Consider the following 19,535-nt stretch of genomic DNA (forward strand, 5'->3'; position numbering starts at 1 on the left):
ATTTATATTTAGATGTATAGTGATCCAAAGCGATCACAACAGACACACTTGTACCAGAGTATCTAAACAAAAGTGTAAATGTGTTTGGCCTTTCGGGTATGCCAAGGATGGGTAGTGTATTCTCAATACGACAATAGTTTACGAAAAATTTGTCAAATAGTACTTTTTGAGGGATCCTCGAGCAATTTTGAATGAGAAGTGGGTGAACTACTAAATCACATTATATATATAATAGTACTATGTACACTCACCAGCTAGAGACCTCTCATCGGTTTGCATTTGCGCCCGCCGTTCATTACGTTGCAGCAGGGCAGCAAAGTACAGTAGAAATGGTTCCCGAGCCTCTGGGCAGAGCAGGATATTGTGGCAAATATTGTGCAACGTATTTCTGCTGGCTTCCACCTCCCTTTGCAGTGCGAAAGCCAAGCTCTGGTCAGTCCCCGAAGCGAACATACGCTCGGCGAATAGGGGATTCTCTTCCGCAAACAGCGACATCTGTAGCATGTAATGCACATAAACAAAAGGCTTCGAAAAAATTCTAAAAGCAGACTTTTCTGTCCCTATAAACTTTCGACGGTTACTCACCTTATCCGTGCATGTTGTCTGTAAATGGAACAACGTCTAGCTTACCAGCGATATAAACTTTGTATTGAAATTGCAATTCACGCGTCCCAATATGAGGCGATAAGAATGACTTATCGGGTATATTGGGACAGCTTCAGATTATTCTCAGCTAATTACTGACAGTAGAAGTTAGTAATTTATCTCTATCTGTAGATAGTATATTGGGAACGGCCGTAAGAGTACCAAGCAAAACAATAACTGGCTATTACATAGCAAACAAGTATCCACATGAGGGACAATGCAATAAAAAGGCACAATAATTCACCCAGTCGTATTTGGAATCTGTCAAAAAACGGTGTCACATCCTGAGCGAATATGATAGGCTTCCAAACTAAATGGAGCCAGTATATCAGAACATTTGGTTGGGAATTCCACAATAACTACAAGCACAATACATTCAAGAGGATCTGAGTGACCACCTGCCTTCATTACACTCAACCACCGAAACAAAATATTCAAATTCAAATATTTTTATTCAAAATAGGATATGAAATCACTTATTGAAAGTCAAAAAACTACCACCCAATCCAAAATCAATGCCTCAGGCCTGAGAAGAATGGGGAATTAAAGTAACATTTACAAAATAACATTGTACAATTAAACTTATTATTTAATAGCCTGAGGGCGGTCGCTCCATTCCCAATCTGTGGTATCATTAAGAAAGTCATTTAAGTTATAGCAACATTTACCACACAAACGTTTTTTAACAATAATTCTTTTGAATAACGTAATACTTTTGTTTTGAACATTTTCTGGGATCCTGTTGTAAAAGCATATACATCGCCCCACAAAAGACTTGTTAACTCGACTTAGTCGAGTAGTAGACATTATAAGCTTATGTCTGTTCCTGGTGTTAACATTATGGTTATGACAGACAGACATGAAAATACATTACATTATCAAGAATATATTAAGAAGCAACAGTCAAGATGTTAATTTCTTTGAATTTTGCTCTCAATGATTCCTTATGCCTAGGTTATAAATGGTGCGAATAGCCCTTTTCTGCGTCACAAATATTGTATTAATATCGGCAGCGCTGCCCCACAGCAATATATTGCCCCAAAGCATTCATCAAGGACCAAAAATGCTCTGTTATGATCTCGTATTTTATGACTTCAACCAAGTTACTCCACAGATGCTAGACAAACAGACAGTGGTTGTATATGCGTTCTTTTCAACTTACCGCAAAGAATGGTCCGAGGAAGCTAACACGTGCTATTTCCCTGCCAGGCGCAGTGGTGACCGGAGCCGGACACAAGCTAGGCAGCTTGGCAATTAGTGCGCATATTGGTCTAGCCGAGTGTCTCGGACCAGCTCTAAGCTCGCACAACGCACGTAGAGCTCGCAACGCTGCACCTTCCCCGGAGCATATTAAGGGTGATACACGTCGACGCATTTCCTCGCGAATACCCATTAGTAAGGGTACAAATACCTAGAATACGTGAAAATGTTATAATGCGAACTGGTAAAATTAACATCAAAGTGTAGCTAAACATATTTCAATTGTATCTGTTTTTTTTATCAAAATTATACAATCCAAGATGATACAGATAAAAGTTGGGGCAGTAAAATCCTCGAATGGCGACCACGTACCCGAAGACGCAGTATTGGTAGACCTCCCACAAGATGAACCGACGATCTGGTTAAGATCGCCGGAATACGTTGGATGAGGGCAGCGCAGGACCGATCGTCGTGGAAATCTTTGGGGGAGGCCTTCGTCCAGCAGTAAACGTCTTCCGACTGATGATGATACTATCCAAAATAACAATGTGGTTACTTTTTCTGCAAAATATGAGAATGGCAAAGAAACATAGCAAGTAATAATAGCATACCTCTTCCAAAGCATCTTGGTCCTGATAAACTGCGCGTAACAACTCAGACAACAGCCCAAGTGGGGTGATGCAAAGCATAACATAAGGCAGGAGTGGAGATTTCCGACTCTTTACCAATCCGAATTGGCCTCTCAACACTAGTATCAAATGATCCACTATTATCTTTCGCAAATTTAGTAGTAAGTCACTCAAAGGTGGTTCTGAACTCTTCTTGGGATAATCACGCTCGTAAATATTGATATTGTAGTAGAATTTCGCCAAATAGCTAACAGCTAGGCTTTGTGATGGTATGTCTTTGGGTAATGGTAATGATGGTTTTGGGCATTCACCCTCTTCCACCTCAGGTTTAATTGTGCTTGGATCTTTCGCTAATGGATCATCATCATTTTCTTCACTAAGCTCTTTCATGCTATCTCTCGTAAGTACTGCGACTAAAGGTTTATAATTCAGCGGATCTGATCCATCACTTATTTGACCAATTACATCCATTATGGCTTGGGAAGCTAGCTCTTCTAAAGAGATATTTGGGTTATCAAGCAATGATGCAGCTACAGAGGGTGCAAATGTACCACCTGGAAAGATTTAAATCTAAATATATTACAATAATAAGTAAAATGAAGATATTTGTTATTCCAAGACATCCAGCTGCAATCGCTGGCATGATACTTGAATAGATTTACTAAAAACTTAAATATATTAAATTAGTGACCACCTCGCTTGAGACTATGCCCAGGCAGATTCCATTAGCAATCTGAATACTGAATCAGATTTAGTCCACTATGTCATAGGTTTCCACAGAAAAATAATTAATTTACAAAATATCTTTACTGTAAAAGTCTCTTCGAAGTCAGTTTAGATGTAGCCGGAAGAAAGAGCTGTCTGGCAGACAGACACTGATAAAAAATTTGAAAAAATCAAGTTTCTGTTAAAAATTAATATTAGGGATGTGTTTAGTGAAAATGTGGAATTTCTACAATCGAAACTGAAGTGGCAGTTGGAAGGGCACATAGTTCGATGGACAGATGGCCGTTGGGGCAATAAAGTCCTCGAATGGCGAACACGTACCGGAAGACGCAGTGTTGGTAGTTCGACAAGATAGTTCGACTATCTGGTTAAGATTGCGGAATACGTTGAACGAGGGCAGCGCAGGACCGATTGTTATGGAAATCTTTGTCCAGCAGTGGACGTCGTCAGGCTGATGATAAATAGGCAACAAAATTAATTATTTTTATCATTGCATAGCTATTAAATACCTGTACATTCTTCAGACCAAGATGTTTGTAAAATATTGGCTATAATACTCCTAAGCTGTTCTTCCGTCATTTCAGTAGAGCTAATTGTCCTTGATCGTTGTATCTTGCGGGCAGGTGATTGTAAAGAGTCACCATCCTCAACCTGCACACAACAAACTCTAATTACATACAATAATTGATAGATTTCTATAATATACAGAGTGTTTGTATGTGTTGCTCAATCTTTGAATTTTTCATTTTATTTATTATGTACAGAACAATGTCTGTCGGGTCAGCTAGTTCATCTGTATTAACCATGTGAAATGATTCACAGTAGTATCTCCTCCGTCCCTTTTTTTTATTTAAAATTCTTTATTTGGCTACTATGGCCCACTTAAATGTCATAATAGTACAGTCAGATATAATTAGTGGGTAATGTATAAATTTTCCATTTTGTACTAAGAAATGCAGATATTTTTTTGTTAAGTAAAATTAATTTATTTAATCTAAGTATATATCCTTCTTCTATATACAGCCATCTTATGGGAAGGGCATTTATGCCTTTGAGGTAGAACTGTGGGGACCTCAAGAAGCCATGTGGAGGCATTCTGTATTGCTTTTTGGGAAGAAAATCTTTACCATGTAAAACAGAAAATTTCAACTGGATCTGGCAAGTGGGGAGGATGTTTAAGGGTTTCTAGAGGTGTTCTAGATCCTGTACAGTTTAAATGAGCTGGATTTATTTATCACTAGCTGACCCGGCAAACGTTGTTTTGCCATATAAAGTATAATTCACGCGATAGTTTTAAAAGTAATAAAATATTGCCTATATTATCTGCCTGTACATCATTTTGTTCTATTGTCAATAGTTTTTGCAGCGCACGCAAAAATAGGTTATTTTACACCTTGTGTTACAAAATAGCAATTTTATTACGGATCCCTAATTTTGAAAAAAAACATAGCCTATAGCCTTCCTCGATAAATGGACTACCCAACACTGAAATAATCATTCAAATCGGACCAGTAGTACCAGAGATTAGCGTGTTCAAACAAATAAACAAACAAACAAACAAACACTGCAGCTTTATAATATTATATAGTATAGATTATTATATTATTTATTAGATTGGTGCTGTTACAATGCAAATTTCGCCATTTTGATTCAAAGTTCAGTATTTATAATAATTGATATCTGCTGTAATAGCTTGGCCAGATCTGAGGAGGCTGTAGTGAAATATACCATGTATGACCACCAAGTCTCTATGGGTATAAGCTTCAGTTTAAGGCATTGTTATGGTGTTTGAACAGATGTTGACTTAAGATTATCAATTCCACTTTTCTTGCGCCGCTTCTTCTCTCTTAGACCGCCATTTGTTTCAGAAGCGGTAGTAGTATCTAGTAGTTATTAGAAATGTCATCAAAAAGAATTCTAAAGGAATCAATTTTGAGAAAATAAATGCCTATTATGCCTTTTTTCATCAGGTGCCCTAATATCCCTGTTCATTCTTCAAGACTTTTTATTTGATAAATATGATACAAATATTGTTTAATATTGTGGGTATGGTAAAATCAGATCATGCCACTTTATTTATTGTATTGGCTGGTCTGTTGTAACATGTATTAAAACAAAATCCTAATTATTACAGTATCCGCCTTCACATTTAAAACCCAAAAAAAAAGATGGAAGAACAAATGTGAGTTAAACAATTTTGAACAATTTTTCAAGTCTAAAATGTCTAGCTGTCATGTGGAAGAAATTAAGCTTTGAAGTCATACAGCAAGGTTTTCTTTTAGTTGAATGTATTTAATATACAAATGATTTAGAGTTTTCTTTAGTGTTAATTCCGTCAATATTTGTCTTTAAACAATTCAACACATGTTTTGCGTCTACACGAGGCATCCTCAGGATGTGTTGTTGGACGAGACAACTATAGAAAATTCAAATCATTTGTATATAATGGATTTCCGCAAAGTAATGCCTACTTCAATAAATTTTCTTGTATTTAATATACTAAAATGGCAGATTCACACTTTAAACCCTGTTATTTTGAGTATGCTCTTTGCTTAAAGGTCCCTTTTTGTAAAGGTAAAATACTAATTCTGAAAAACAGTAAAAAACCTACAGCTGAATCCACAAGTTGATGTGTGGCGTAAAAAGTTTTTTTAAATTCATATTATGGTAAACACAATCTAAGCATAGACATCAACAAAGTGTGGGTAACATTACTTATTTGTGTTTGAAATATTTAAAGTCCTAATGGTTTTTACAACCATTATGTCTTCCCCTACTTTTGACCAACCAACTTTTATTATTATCAGCCATGCACAGAGAAGCATAGGGCTCACTTGATCAACCCTCTCTATCACATAAATGATTTGTGATAATTTCTAAAACAAAGTTTATTTAAAATTCCAGACTAGTAGAGATTAGTAGATTAGACAGGTATTGACATATTAAATCACAAATAAAATTTGAAAAACAAAATTTTATGAACGATGCTAGATTCGAACCCACGACCTCCGGCGTTCCGTGCCGGTGCTCTAAACTACTGAGCTAACCGTTTGAGTAATGCCTCGTTATAAAATTCTGTTTGCTTTGTTCAACTCTCAGGTTGTGGCTTCATCTACTTTACAGTTGATAACCTGCTCAACCCCAATATTTGCATATTAGGAAATTTACTTGAGATGTCGTTCTTGTAAATCTAAACAATTTGTTATGTTTTTAAAGTGATAATCCTCACTTCTAGGATTAATACACAAATAAAATTTGAAAAACATAATTTTATGAACGATGCGGGATTCGAACCAACGACCTCCGGAGTTCCATGCCGCTGCTCTAAACCACTGAGCTAACCGTACTGCCGCTAAGAGTACCACCTCGTTATAAAATTCTGTTTGCTTTGTTAAAAAATTTTGTTTTTCAAATTTTATTTGTGTATTAATCCTAGAAGTGAGGGTTATCACTTTAAAAACATAACAAATTGTTCATATTAAATCACTTTAGTAAACTGCTTTTAAATTTTGAATATAATTTATTACACTACCTTACTATTATCAGCTGCAAACTCAATATTTTTATTCAAATTTGGATTTCAAATCACATATTGAACATCTAAAACCACCACCAATTAAAAAAGAGATGGCTCAGAACTGAGAAGAATGGACACAAGAAAATAAGCTAACTTTTTTTTATAATTTGTATTAATATTAATTGATTTTAAACTTTTCATACATTTAGTACATATAATACACATTTCATGTATTTAGACAACCCATATAGTCAAATGGTTAGTGACCCTGACTACTAAGCTAGAGGTCCCACCATCCTGGGTTCGAATCCATGCAGGTGCAATCATTTATATGATGAATAAGGACATTTGTTTCCAAGTCATGGATGTTTATATGTATTTATGTATGTTTAAGTATAGTGTATTAAATATATTGTTGTCTCGTACCCATAGTACAGGCTATGCCTAGTTTAGGGGCAAGATAATTTGTGTAAAAGTGTATCAATATTATCAATATATTATCAATTTTTTAAATTTTTGATTCAATATTATATAATATTTTATTAGTAGGAGTACAAGTGTATGTTCATTGTTCAACAGAGGTAGTACTGCAACCACATCAAATATCCATTGGTTTCATAACAAATTTGCTATCCTCTACTTATCTTAAACTCTCGTCTAAACTGTATAAATCATTATGTAATCAATGCAAACAATGTTGCAGACATTACCAATTTATATAAGTGAGAGATAAGAAATAACTATAAATACATCAGAGTGCAATTAATAACAGTATGATATTAACATTAATTACTGTACATATCGATAAATAAATGTGTTATAGTATAAATGACTTACCTCCATTGGTTCTTGTTGAGTATCTGACTGTGAATTTCGTTCAGATACATCATCTACTTCCATTGAGAGTGATCGCCTTGAGCAGCTTGGAGAAGCATTGTTTGTCCTTTGTCTTACTGGAGATGGCTCAACAAACTGAGGTGGGGAAATGGATCTTGATGTGCTATCTTCTCTATTAGAGACACCTTCTGAACCAGTTACAGTTGACTGAGGCAAGGGTCCCACTCTAACAGAACCACAAGTCAACAAAGCATCATCACCCATAGAGTCAAAACTGTTGTACTGCCTTGTCTGTGATAGATCTGTCATTTTTGTATCAGATATTTCTTCTAATAAGTTTTCTGTTTTTTCAGTCACTATCAAACCAACAGCTGGTATTTGATTCTGTTCTGACACTTCATTTGTACTCTCTGTGTAATTTTCTTCATTGTTTATATTTTTTGGGGTATTTTCTGCAGATGTCCTTGGTGATGGTGATTTTCTGTTGGGCTGTGACGGACTTATGGCATCAGATGGTACAGATGCGCTAGGTGTAACTGGTGGACTGGTAGTAGTTGGTGACGGCCCAGTTCCACCTAGTGCTGCTAGCCTTGCCAGCCGTCGTCTTCTTATCTGCAAGCAACAAAACATTAACTGATAGCACGTGCAGTAACGCTATCGTACAATAACACAACACCAACGCTTTGTTTTGTTACGAAATTAGATTGGCCATACGCAATACACCAAGGTGCTATCTTATATAAATTATCAACTTACCTCTTCTTGACTTAATTCACTCATTATTGTAAGATTTGCTTCCTGTATAATAAGAATTGGTTGTATAAGAATTCTCTGGGATTTTCTATCGTAATGCAGTAGAAATCAAAGAATGTAATCAGAAGCACTACGTCAAACAGTCAATCATCACCTTTGTGGTTCACAGCTGAGACTTGACGTTTTGTTGAGGATGACGAGACGAGAAAGTATTGAAATTTGATTTTTTTTTTTTTTATATTAATTCGTTCTTTCGAACAGGCTATAGCCAGGGGCCTTACTGCCTTGTCGTTAGTATTTTCATTTCTTTGGTATTTATTATTTTCACTATTTTGTTTTACAAAAAGTCCAATCCAGTTTTCTCATTTCATCTTACATTATTTCCATTTTCCTTTTCCAATTATGTATATTCGATAGCGAATATTTATAGTAGTTTCTTTCATCAAATCCAATCCAGTCTTAAAGTCATCAGTTATTTTACCATTTCCGTTAATGTATAATTCTCTAAAGAATATTTTCCATATTTTCCTTTTAGTAAGTCCAAATCCAGTAATATAGTCTCTAATAATTTTCCCCTTTTCTTAAAGTCAAATCCAGTGTAATTTGCATAACTTTTTAGAATAATACCTACCTATTTACATTATCTGTTCAGTTCGCGAATTGCGCTATGCTATTACTAGTTGTATATGTACAAGTTATAACGTATTTACATAATTATAAACAAATTTACAACGTATGTATCTACAAATTACAATGTATTTACAGTACTACATACAAATTTATACAAGGACATATAAGTTGATGTGTCCTTTAATAGATCTATTACTGAGAGCGGGATTATATTGGGTGCACCATATATTTCCAGTAGCTCATCCATCAGCACAAGGCGCTGTATGCCAAAGGACGAACAATCAAAAAAGATGTGATCCAGAGACTGATCTTGTTGCTTATTACAATGGTCACAAAAAGGAGAGGAGACAATTTTTTTGCGATGAAGATGAAAATTCAATCGATAGTGACCAATACGCATTCGTGTTATTGTAGTATAGAACTTTCTGTGAGCGTTATTTTTAAACTTACAAAACCAGGGTGTGCTATTAACGGGATTATCTAACAAAGTATACGAATGAGCCTTATTTTCAACTTCTGTACAATTGTACCAATATCTTCCCCAAAGAAGAGTCATACGCTGTTTTAGATTACTTATTATATCTGTATATGGTATGTTAATGTCTAGATCTTTGCAATCAGGATATAGGGATAGATCGGATATATTAATGATAGTTCTAGCTAGAAAATCAGCGCTTTCGTTTCCTGCTACTCCTATATGGGACGGGACCCAAACGAAATCCACTTTAATATCGATTAAACATAGTTCGAACCACAATTCCTTTATAGCAAAAATGATGTAATTGATGTTAGCACTCATTTTGTTATTTGACAAACTTTTTAACACACTCATACTATCACTAACTATTACCCACTTCTTATTAAGTTGATTTTGTTTCTTAATATGCTTTAAAGCAAAAAGAATAGCGACGGCTTCAGCAGTAAAAATACTGGCATATCTATTAATCTTAAAGCCAATACCCTTCCTAATTTCAGGAAGGTAGATTGCAAAAGAAACGTTATTATTGTTTTTTGCGCCATCCGTATAAACAAATTTACAATTAGACCATTCTGACAATAATACATGAACCTCCTCTTTTGAAGTTAAATTTGGATCTATTACAACATTAATTGCAGAATATTTACATCGAAAAGAACCTGCATGGCAGGGAAGTATATCATTATTCCGATGAATATTTAAATCTTGTAGAAATTTAAAAAATGAAGAAAAATCTTGCAAGATAAACAACTGTCTCTGAAATGAAGACGATTGATAAGCAATAAGATTCTTAAGAAGATTGTTCGTCGGCAAGCTATAGAGCTTTAAAATAAATCTTTCTTTAAGATAACTAAATCTAATACACAAAGGAGGAAGGTTGGCCTCGATTTGCATAGCAGCTATTGGGCTAGTTTTAAGTGCACCCAATATTGTACGCATACATTTATTTTGTATTTTATCCAGACTATTAACAATTTTGCTGTCTGCGGCGAAACAATGAAAGCCATATTCAAAATGACTACGAATAAGCGATTTATACAAAATTAACAATATTTTAGGGTCCGCTCCCCACGACGTTGCACACAAAGATTTTAATACATTATAAGCTTTATTCGCTTTAATTATAACACTATCTGTATATTTTTTCCAAGAAAGTTTTGGAGTAAATGTTACACCTAGAAATTTTATGTCACATGAAATAGGCAGTGGAATGCCATTGTATAAAATGGGAGGCAATATGGTGCGTTTACGACCAATCACAAAGACTTTTGATTTGGTTGGATTTACATTTAAATTAAGATAAGAAAAGTATTGATATAAATTTACAAGTGCTTTATTAATAGTAGCGGCTAAATTAATCAGATCAACTCCCGATACATAGACGACTAAGTCATCTGCATACTGTAGGTTTACTATATTTGGCCCCAAAATAAGGTTCAATCGTCTTATGTACATAATAAAAATTAAAGGAGACAATATTCCCCCCTGACAAACACCTAGAGAAGAAAGTCGTGGTCCATACAAATGTTTATTAAATTTTACATATACTTTTCTGTCAGTCAAAAAGGATTGCATCCAATTTATTATTTTACCTGGTATCCCTAACATTGATAACTCGTCACAAAGCACGGCAATATTTACACTATTGAATGCACCTGAGATGTCAAAAAATACAGACAAAAGATATTGATTACTTGCTAAACATTGATGCGCATCAAGCTGTAACTGCGCTATACTCTCCCTAGAAGACCGACCTTTGCGAAAACCAAACTGATTATTAGGCAAAAGACAATTATGTTCTATAAAGAACTCGAGACGTTGTTTTAGAAGCTGCTCAAATATCTTCCCAACACAAGACGTGAGAGCTATAGGTCTATAAGAGTCAGGTAACATTTTATTTTTGTCTGGCTTTAAAACTGGGATTAAACAGTCTGTTTTCCATTCTGCAGGAATAGTATTCTCCTTCCATAGGCGATTAAGATTATTTAAAAAGATGTTGAGACTGTGGCAATTAAGTTTTTTGAGTAAAATATATGGAATGGTATCAAGACCGAAAGATGTATCTCTTCTAGTAAATAAAACGGATTTTAGTTCTTGTAAAGAAAAAGGCTCTATCAAATATTTATTACTATCATTAACAACATTTACATAGTTAGTTAACTCATTTGATACAAAGTCAGAAGTATACTTTTGTAGAAAATCTGGAATCCAACTATCATTCAACACACTGTCAGGAATGTAAGTTTTGTTAAATTTGCGCATGTATTTCCAAATTGAAGACAAAGGAGTACAACGATTAAATGAATTGCACAAGCCTATCCAGCTATTTCTTCTTTCACTTTTTAAGATAAGTTTTTTTAAAGCCCGCAATCTCTTAAACTCCACATAATTTTCATCAGTGGAGTTGTTTTTAAAATTAATGTAACCATTTTTAGCATTTAAAACTGCTTCTGTACACCTCTGATTCCACCAAGGCGACCAAGGATATTTAAAAGATTTTTGTGAACAAGAACTAGTAGCATTATTACTATTAGAACTTTTGGAAAACAGACAGCTAGGGATTGACTGCTTGGCAGCAGAAAGTAAAATATTACAAAAGGAATTAAAAGCATCTATTGAAGATAAAGTGTCAAATTTAACATCATCCAAATAAGAAACAACTAAGTTACTATACATATTCCAATTCACCTGCTTATAATTAGGGTGAGTGGGCAAATGTAGATTATTACATAATGTGTTTTGCAAACTAATACTATCACTACTTACTGCCATTTTTATTATTACAGGGAGATGATAACTACTGCCCAGAGGACTGTCAATAACTGACCAGTCACATAAAAGAGCCAAAGATGGAGTTACCAAAGTCAAGTCAAGAGCATTAGGACGCCAAGATGGAGATCCTATTGTGGTAGCTTGACCATTATTCAGAATAACAAGACCATTCTCATCTATAACCTCTAAAACATCTTTACCTCGAGGCAATGTATCAACACATCCCCACAACATGTGATGAGCATTGAAATCACCTGCAAATATCATTGGCTCTGGAATGGACTTAATTAAACTGTTTAAATTGTTTTTATTAAATGGAGGATTTGAATTGGAAGGACTGTAAAAACTCACAATACTCAGTTCTTTGTTATTAATTTTAATTTTAATGCAAACATTTTGTAGAGCACTATCATAATATGTATTTATGTTAGAAAATGTGATATTATTATGAATAAAAATTGCTACACCATTGTGTTTATTACCACAATCATTCCTTATTGTGTTATAGCCTTTTATTAAAAAATACTGATGTGGTTTTAACCAAGTTTCCGAAATTATAGCAATATGGATATGATTTTCATATAAAAACCTTGTAAAAATAAGCCTATTACTAATAATACTTTGAGCGTTCCACTGCACTATATTCAATGTATCCATAATAACAATTAACTAGATGTCTTTTTTCTAAAAGTGTTATTCAGAATTTCCTTAATACTATTTGAATTTATAGTTAACTTATCTTTATTCGTACAAATTTGTAAAACTGCTTCAACCAAGAGGTTCATAAATTTGTCAGATTTTATAAGATTGCTCAGGTGTGTGTCAATATACTTTGAGTTTAATTGAGGGAAAGCAGATTCATTGAAGAGATCTGAGTATCTAACACTACGGGACTTCACTTTGTTTTCTTCAATTTTTTGTTTTTTCAGAGGACAGGTAGATGAGATAGCTATGTGATCTCCACCACAGTTGGCACATTTTGTTAAAGTTTTTGGACACATTTTAAAATTGTGATTGTCAGAACATATGGAACAAACTTCATTGTTTCTACAAAATTTAGCAATATGGCCAAATTTCATACAGCGTAGACACTGTTTAATAGGGGGTACATATACATTAACCTCATGCCTCCAGTGATCAAGTGTTACATACTCAGGTAACAACGTTGATGCAAATGTGACTGCAACAGTTTGCGTTGGAACAAAGGAGACAACACCCTGTGGGTCCTTTACTCGCCGCATGAACCTTCTCACAGCAATAACTTTTTTACTCGATGCAATTAATTGATGAATTTTTTTGTTGGAGTAATCAGTGGGAACAGAAGTAAGAACTCCAGTGACCTCCGTTTCAGAAGCCGGAATTGAGGCAACCATCTCCAACTCGCTAAGTAACTTTTCATTTTTTAAAAATACATTCGCATTGTTAGGCAGGTCAAAGGTAACACCAACTTTAAAAGCATTAACGGACCTCAGGTGCAACACACCCGATACGCAATGCCTCCTGATTCCATTTGACAGACCCAACCTGTCCTTGTCTGATATTTTGACTTCACCCTGCTTGCGATTGAGAAATACAATAAATTCCTTCTTATTTGAATTTTCGTCGTATAACCTATAATAATTTGTCGCTCTATAAGGGGTATACTTCTCTTTATCCTTTCTTCTTACAATGAGACGTTCAGTCACCTCCGCGTCAGATACCGAGGATTCGGATAGGGGAAGTTCGTCTGCTGGTTCTGCGTCGCTCTGGCCGTTCTTCGGCCTTTTACCTGTACGCTTCCCCATGGCGATGGGGAAGCGCACTTAACAATTTATATATACAAAAATCGAATATTTATAAACCAGGATAAACAATTTACAAGTATGAAAAATATATGCACTATGAACAATAATTTAAACAATTTTTTTTTGTATAAGCGCGCCTTCCTTCGTTCACTCGTTCCCGCCAAAAAAAAAAAAACGTATTGAAATTTGAAAATTCACGCGTCATCCTGTCAGTTCATAGACCAATCTGTGTATCTGTCTACGTATTGACATATGTAATAATTTAGTAGTTCTACAACACTTTTAGAGAATCCGTGATCCATGCTATTCAAAATGTGAAAGACAAAACAGAAGTATTAAACTATGTTGAAGAAATCAAAGAGATTTAATAATAAAATATTAGATAAGAATACAAATTATAGTCTACAATACTTAACACAGAAAGTTTGTTTTCGTATGTAACGTAATTTTAAAGATCAATTAAAATTGTTCGATAAAAGTAAAAAGATACTTGACAAAATTACTGAAATATTTACAACCCTTAAGAGACAACAACAAACAAACTGACCGCAATACACACGTAGAAAAATAAATGGAAGACGCCACCCAAATTAAGTAGAACTTCTTCCCTATTCACGTTGATCCACGTAGATTAAACTTCAAATGGGTATAGAGATATCGACTTCACATCGACGATAAATCTTTGAAGTAAGTAATGAACTATAAAGAAAACAGGTGGTCCAGTGTGGACCCCTTTAGCAAGTGACAGGAAGAAGTGGAAATCCTTATAGAAAGACTTTGTCGACAGACAAGCCGTTCCACACAATTTTCCAGTTCCAGCATCATACAAATGCAATTTAGAATAGTTTTAATATTTTTTTAGGAATAGGCAAGTATTAGGAAAGAAACAGCAATAAAGGCTATTTTATTTTATTTTTATTTATAAAGTCAAAATTAATTAAGCCCAGAAGTGAGGGTTATCACTTTAAAAACATAACAAACTGAATATAAGACCCGAATAAGTTATTGTGACTATATAAAAGCTTTCTTAAATAAAAAGCTAACAAATTAAATTTAAACATGAACACCTACTTACCACTAAAACACTATACAAATTTGAAATAAAAAAATGCGTCTTAAAATAATAATGATATATATATTACATGTTATTTTTATATAACAAACAAACACTTATAAAGGACAGTTAAATTTTCTACACATCCTACTACCTACACTGTCAAAAAATGGTTCATATTGAAGGCCTGTTAGTATTGTTTTAGATAACAAAAACATTTATTATGATTTCATCAGCTCGTAGTTTGTCATGCATGAGTCGACATAAGTAATCTAACTATTTGCACTCCAAAAATACATATTAATATATTGTATGCAGCAGACCGTATGCAGTGTTACGTCTATTTTAGATTAAAAACATCATGATTATACTATTTTTTATATTCTATTATCAATATTCAGATGTATCGGCCAGAAACGATCTATATCTCACATACGACACCTAACAATAGATATATTAGGTTCGATAAGATGAGAGTATTGGCCCACGATAAAAACTTTGTGTCTGGCAAGCTTTGGAAAGCCATTGAAATCGACTAGAGGCCTAATTTTAATAGAGAGAAGGGCTGGGCTATTGTATGGGTTTAAAAGTATGTGGCACTACTTGGAATCCCGTGTTGTTAATCGCATCTTCGAACAAGACCCAAAGTGCCGATGATTACATACTTGGACATTATGTGCACACGTGAATGCCAAGAGTCACATAAAATTTCAGTGGTACCGTGCTCGTCATCACCGCTGGTGCATCACGTGCCCCCCACCCTGTCATGCCGCGCAATATGAGCGCAAATCCGCAGCATAAGATGGGACGTTACAGGCGAAGGACCTCCTAATTGTGACAGCAAAGACCGATGAACCGTGGGTAAAGCCGATGTTAATAAATAAAGATCTGTGTCTCGGTAAAAAAGAAGGAGTAGTCTTTTTTAATTCGTACTGTCACTCGTTTCTTGGGCTTTATATAAGGCTTATAGTAGGCCTCCGGATAGACCGCTATTTCACGTTCGTTTTAAGGGAAATTTCTTCAGGCATACCGGCCCAATTTGGTTGTTTTGCTTAGGATGCAACATGTCAATACCAGTTATGGAATGGCCTATCAAATTAAGTATTTTCCGGGTAAATATTGGTGCCATGTTTGATGAACATGGTGAAATATTTAACCAGAAATTTACACACATGGAAAAATGGTATAACGGAATGACGTGGAACCCAGCAAAGCTAGTTCATGTTAGCTGGGAAACTGTTTGACCAATCTTATCATAACAATTTAATTTAATTAAAATGTAAGAAGGGGAGCCATCTTAGAGACCTTACCTAAGCAGCTGTCGATGGACCTTCTAACGTTATTATTATAATAATTATGTCAAGCAAAATAAATCGAATTAGTGTATTGGCTGAATGCGCATACTGTACAGTGCCAAAGAACAGAAAAAAAAAATCATTAATGCCAATTGTTATCTGTCAATGTCATCTCAAGTTTCTCTTCAAAACTTCTCTTCTCAATGGTCTCACCCACAGAATATTATAAATTATTTACTGTTTAGTATTTAATTTTTAGTTAATTACTTTTACTAGTTATTACTACTATATATAACTATTTTTATGTGATAGTAATTTTTGTATTTTATGTAAAAAAAAATATGGATTATCATTTAGACTAATTATTAAGTAACGCAGCCCAGCAGTGCCTGTAAACACAACACTTTTACTCTAGCGAACGGGCCCTGAACGAGCTATAAAGAAACTACAATATTCTTTTACGGTAAGTTCCATTCCTAGTTAAATATGATATTTAGTATTTATATCATTCGGGTCACATCAAAATCATAACCATACACTACCCAACCACATGTTGCATGTTTTAAACTTAAAATTCAAGATTTTTTTTCTTGTTTCAAAAAATGATTCCCTTAGTCCCTTAGTATCAAATACATCAAGAAGCCTACTGCTTCTATTAAATATGGATCATTTGTATTCTTCTATATTTTTTCACTGTTAAGATTCCAATAATATATTTGACTTTACTTCTCCACTTTGAGTTGAGTAGTAATTACACAATCCATTTAGCCTAGTGACACTACTTACTGAGCCAGAAGTCCCTGGTTCGAATCCCGGTAGGTGTAAACATTTGTATCATAAATATGGATATTTGTTTCCGAGTCATGGCTGTTTAGAGTTATTTATGTATGCAAGTATATAAGTATATCATATTAAATACATCATTATCTTGCATCTATTGTACAGGCTATGCCAATAATCTTGTTATATCTCTGGTAATACAAGAAAGTATGGACTGTGGTGATCTCTTAACATCAACCATACACCTGTTTATCATCATCTTTAATAAAAAAAAAACTTGAAGCACCTAAGGTTTCATAATAAAATGTATTTATTGATACAAATGAATAATGGTAGTGGATTCTTCGACTTCATATAAAGCAATTTGGTTTTACTAGGGGACGCTCGACTACGGATGCAGGTGTTGAACTCATCAGGAATATTTTTGAGGCCTGGGAGGAATCACAGAATGCACTTGGTATCTTCTGTGATTTATCTAAGGCTTTTGATTGTGTTCAGCATTCAACGCTGGTCAGGAAGCTATGCCACTTGAGGATCTGCACTCGATCTTCTGATCTCATATTTAAATAATAGGATTCAGAGGGTCGAGGTGAATGGCAGGAGATCTCCTGGGACTCCTCTTGTTATGGGGGTACCACAAGGGTCTATTCTTGGAACCTTCCTCTTCCTAATTTATATAAATGATCTACCTAACCTTGTAGAAAAAAAACACAAGGTTGTATTGTTTGCGTATGACACTTCACTTATATTCAAAGTGAAACGAAGCCAAGTTTTGTATGACGAAGTAAACAATGCTTTATCTGACATAGTGTACTGGTTTAGCGCCAATAACTTATTGTTAAATTATCATAAAACCAAATATATTAAATTCACCGCGCCAAATGTCAAAAATGTAGATGCGAATATTTTATTAAATGGAGAGGTGGTAAAACCAGTGGAATCTGCTATATTTCTTGGCATTAGTCTTGATTCCAAATTGCAGTGGGGCCCCCATATTGAAGGATTGGCGAATAGGCTTAGTTCTGCAGCATATGCGGTTAAGAAAATTAGACGGTTTACTGACATAGATATGGCGAGATTAGTATACTTTAGTTATTTTCATAGTATTATGTCCTATGGTATATTGTTATGGGGCAGTGCGGCCGATATTAATACTATCTTTGTGCTGCAGAAGAGGGCTATTTGCGCGATTTATAACCTAGGTCCTAAAGAATCATTAAGAGAAAAATTTAAAGAAATAAATATTTTGACTGTTGCTTCTCAATACATTTTCGATAATGTTTTGTATGTTCATGACCACATTGACGAATTTTCTAGAAACTGTGACATTCATAATGTTAACACAAGGAGCAAACATAAACTTGTAATGCCTACTACTCGGTTGGGTCGAGTTAGTAAGTCTTTTGTTGGGCGATGTATATGCTTCTACAATATGATCCCAGAAAATGTACAAAACAAATGTGTTACGAAATTTAAAAGAATTGTTAAAAAACGTTTGTGTGGGAAAGGTTATATAGGGCATAAACGATTTTCTTAATGACACCACGGACTGGGAATAAAGCGAACACCCTCAGGCTCTTTAATTATAAATGTTATCTGTATGATATTACATTGTAATCCATTTTTTATATTAAAAAAAAAGCCCGCTGAGTTTCTTGCGCCCATTCTTCTCAGGTCAGGCAGTCTCTTTTGAATGGGTGGTAGGTTTTGACGTTCAATAAGTGATTTTGAATCCTATTTTGAATAAAAATATTTTAATTTGAATTTGATTGCTTATGATTAAATAAAATGTAATCATAACTGGGATAATTTATGATTTAATGTACCAACAATATTTATACAGACTGGTAATTATAGTATTTGTAGTAATTACATTATTTAAATCAATGTCTAATTTAAAACAATTTTACTTCACTACTAAAACTTGTACATAATATTTACTCATATATATCGCCCAAAAAGTAGCATATTAATATCACTTAGGAAGTGAAACTTTGGTAAATAGCACTGAATGCCTTTTTGTGGTTTATTATATAACAGTATCTTAAATTATTTATGAGTCTAGGTAGACTATGAATTATGATAGCTGTGAAAATGTCGAAAAAAAATAAAATTTAGAACTAACCTCTATTTTGAGCAATTCACAAACACTAACACAAAGTGTCATACAAATTGCAAGTGTAAGTTGAAACTTGTCACACACACTGAACTAATATTCCTGGCCTGTTTTTATCGCTTGCTACACAAGAGACTATCTAGATGTTCAAAATTATCTAAGAACAGTATATAGTGTATACTTCCGGCATTGCAAGTGTTTAATCTGGCATGAGACTCCAATTTTGGTGAGGCAACACGTCCTGGGGATGCCTCGTGTAGAGGCGAAACACATGTCGAATTGTTTAAAGACAAATATTGGCGGAATTAAAACTAAAGAA

The 19,535-nt window shown here is 34.4% G+C and overlaps 1 protein-coding gene across 1 annotated transcript in view; it reads right to left on the bottom strand.

The window, feature by feature from the left end:
* The window catches only part of LOC126973764 (ubiquitin conjugation factor E4 B), a 53,166-nt gene extending 44,663 nt beyond the window's left edge, over positions 1 to 8,503 (bottom strand). Inside the window, exons 1-6 of the mRNA XM_050821081.1 lie at positions 8,311 to 8,503; positions 7,555 to 8,166; positions 3,710 to 3,851; positions 2,457 to 3,028; positions 1,808 to 2,056; positions 252 to 495 (exon numbers count right to left, since the gene is read on the bottom strand). Coding sequence (XP_050677038.1) covers positions 252 to 495; positions 1,808 to 2,056; positions 2,457 to 3,028; positions 3,710 to 3,851; positions 7,555 to 8,166; positions 8,311 to 8,334 — 1,843 coding nt within the window. The 5' untranslated portion in view covers positions 8,335 to 8,503. The remainder of the gene's footprint in view (positions 1 to 251; positions 496 to 1,807; positions 2,057 to 2,456; positions 3,029 to 3,709; positions 3,852 to 7,554; positions 8,167 to 8,310) is intronic.
* Between the last annotated feature and the right edge of the window lie 11,032 nt (positions 8,504 to 19,535).

The sequence above is a fragment of the Leptidea sinapis genome, chromosome 30 (genome assembly GCF_905404315.1).
Source record: "Leptidea sinapis chromosome 30, ilLepSina1.1, whole genome shotgun sequence".
NCBI classification, from domain to species: Eukaryota; Metazoa; Arthropoda; class Insecta; order Lepidoptera; family Pieridae; genus Leptidea; species Leptidea sinapis.